The sequence below is a fragment of the Plasmopara halstedii genome (genome assembly GCF_900000015.1).
Source record: "Plasmopara halstedii genome assembly, contig: Scaffold_658, whole genome shotgun sequence".
Lineage (NCBI taxonomy): Eukaryota > Oomycota > Peronosporomycetes > Peronosporales > Peronosporaceae > Plasmopara > Plasmopara halstedii.
This window is the reverse complement of record NW_020187575.1, coordinates 1,203,774-1,204,151: the sequence shown is the minus strand read 5'-3', so window position 1 is coordinate 1,204,151 and position 378 is coordinate 1,203,774. Positions and strand designations below refer to the sequence as shown.

The 378-nt window shown below is 43.7% G+C and overlaps 1 protein-coding gene across 1 annotated transcript; it reads left to right on the top strand.

The window, feature by feature from the left end:
- Window positions 1-92: 92 nt before the first annotated feature.
- Window positions 93-370, top strand: PHALS_13412 (uncharacterized protein; the record flags this gene model as incomplete). Its single annotated transcript, XM_024729163.1, has 2 exons — window positions 93-278; window positions 317-370. The coding sequence occupies 2 exons, from the start codon at window positions 93-95 to the stop codon at window positions 368-370; spliced, it is 240 nt and encodes a 79-aa protein (XP_024579567.1).
- Window positions 371-378: the final 8 nt, after the last annotated feature.

Here is a 378-nt window from a genome sequence, read left to right as displayed (position 1 = left end):
GATGCATGTTGCTCGATTTTGCTTTTCCAAGGTTGCTCGTGATAGCGTCGCATTTGTTACGTCGAAACAATGAATATTTATCGCTTGTGATGATGCGAATATCGGATATCGACGACGAGAAGAATGGTCTGTTGCTGCTCAAGCCATTAGAATACGCGCTAGATCATTTTCAAATCAGCTTCATCCGTGATGAGATGGACGTTTTCCGCTTGAAGTTGTTCGATCATTCCATTAATGACACACGTATCATCGATCTTAAAGACCGCAGAGGGAATGACGTGCTTTCTAAGGAACAAACAAAAGTGCTTCTCGACAGCGTGTCGCTGGCAAAGAAAAGACGCACATTCGACGTGGTGACGACTTTTGGTAACTTGGATT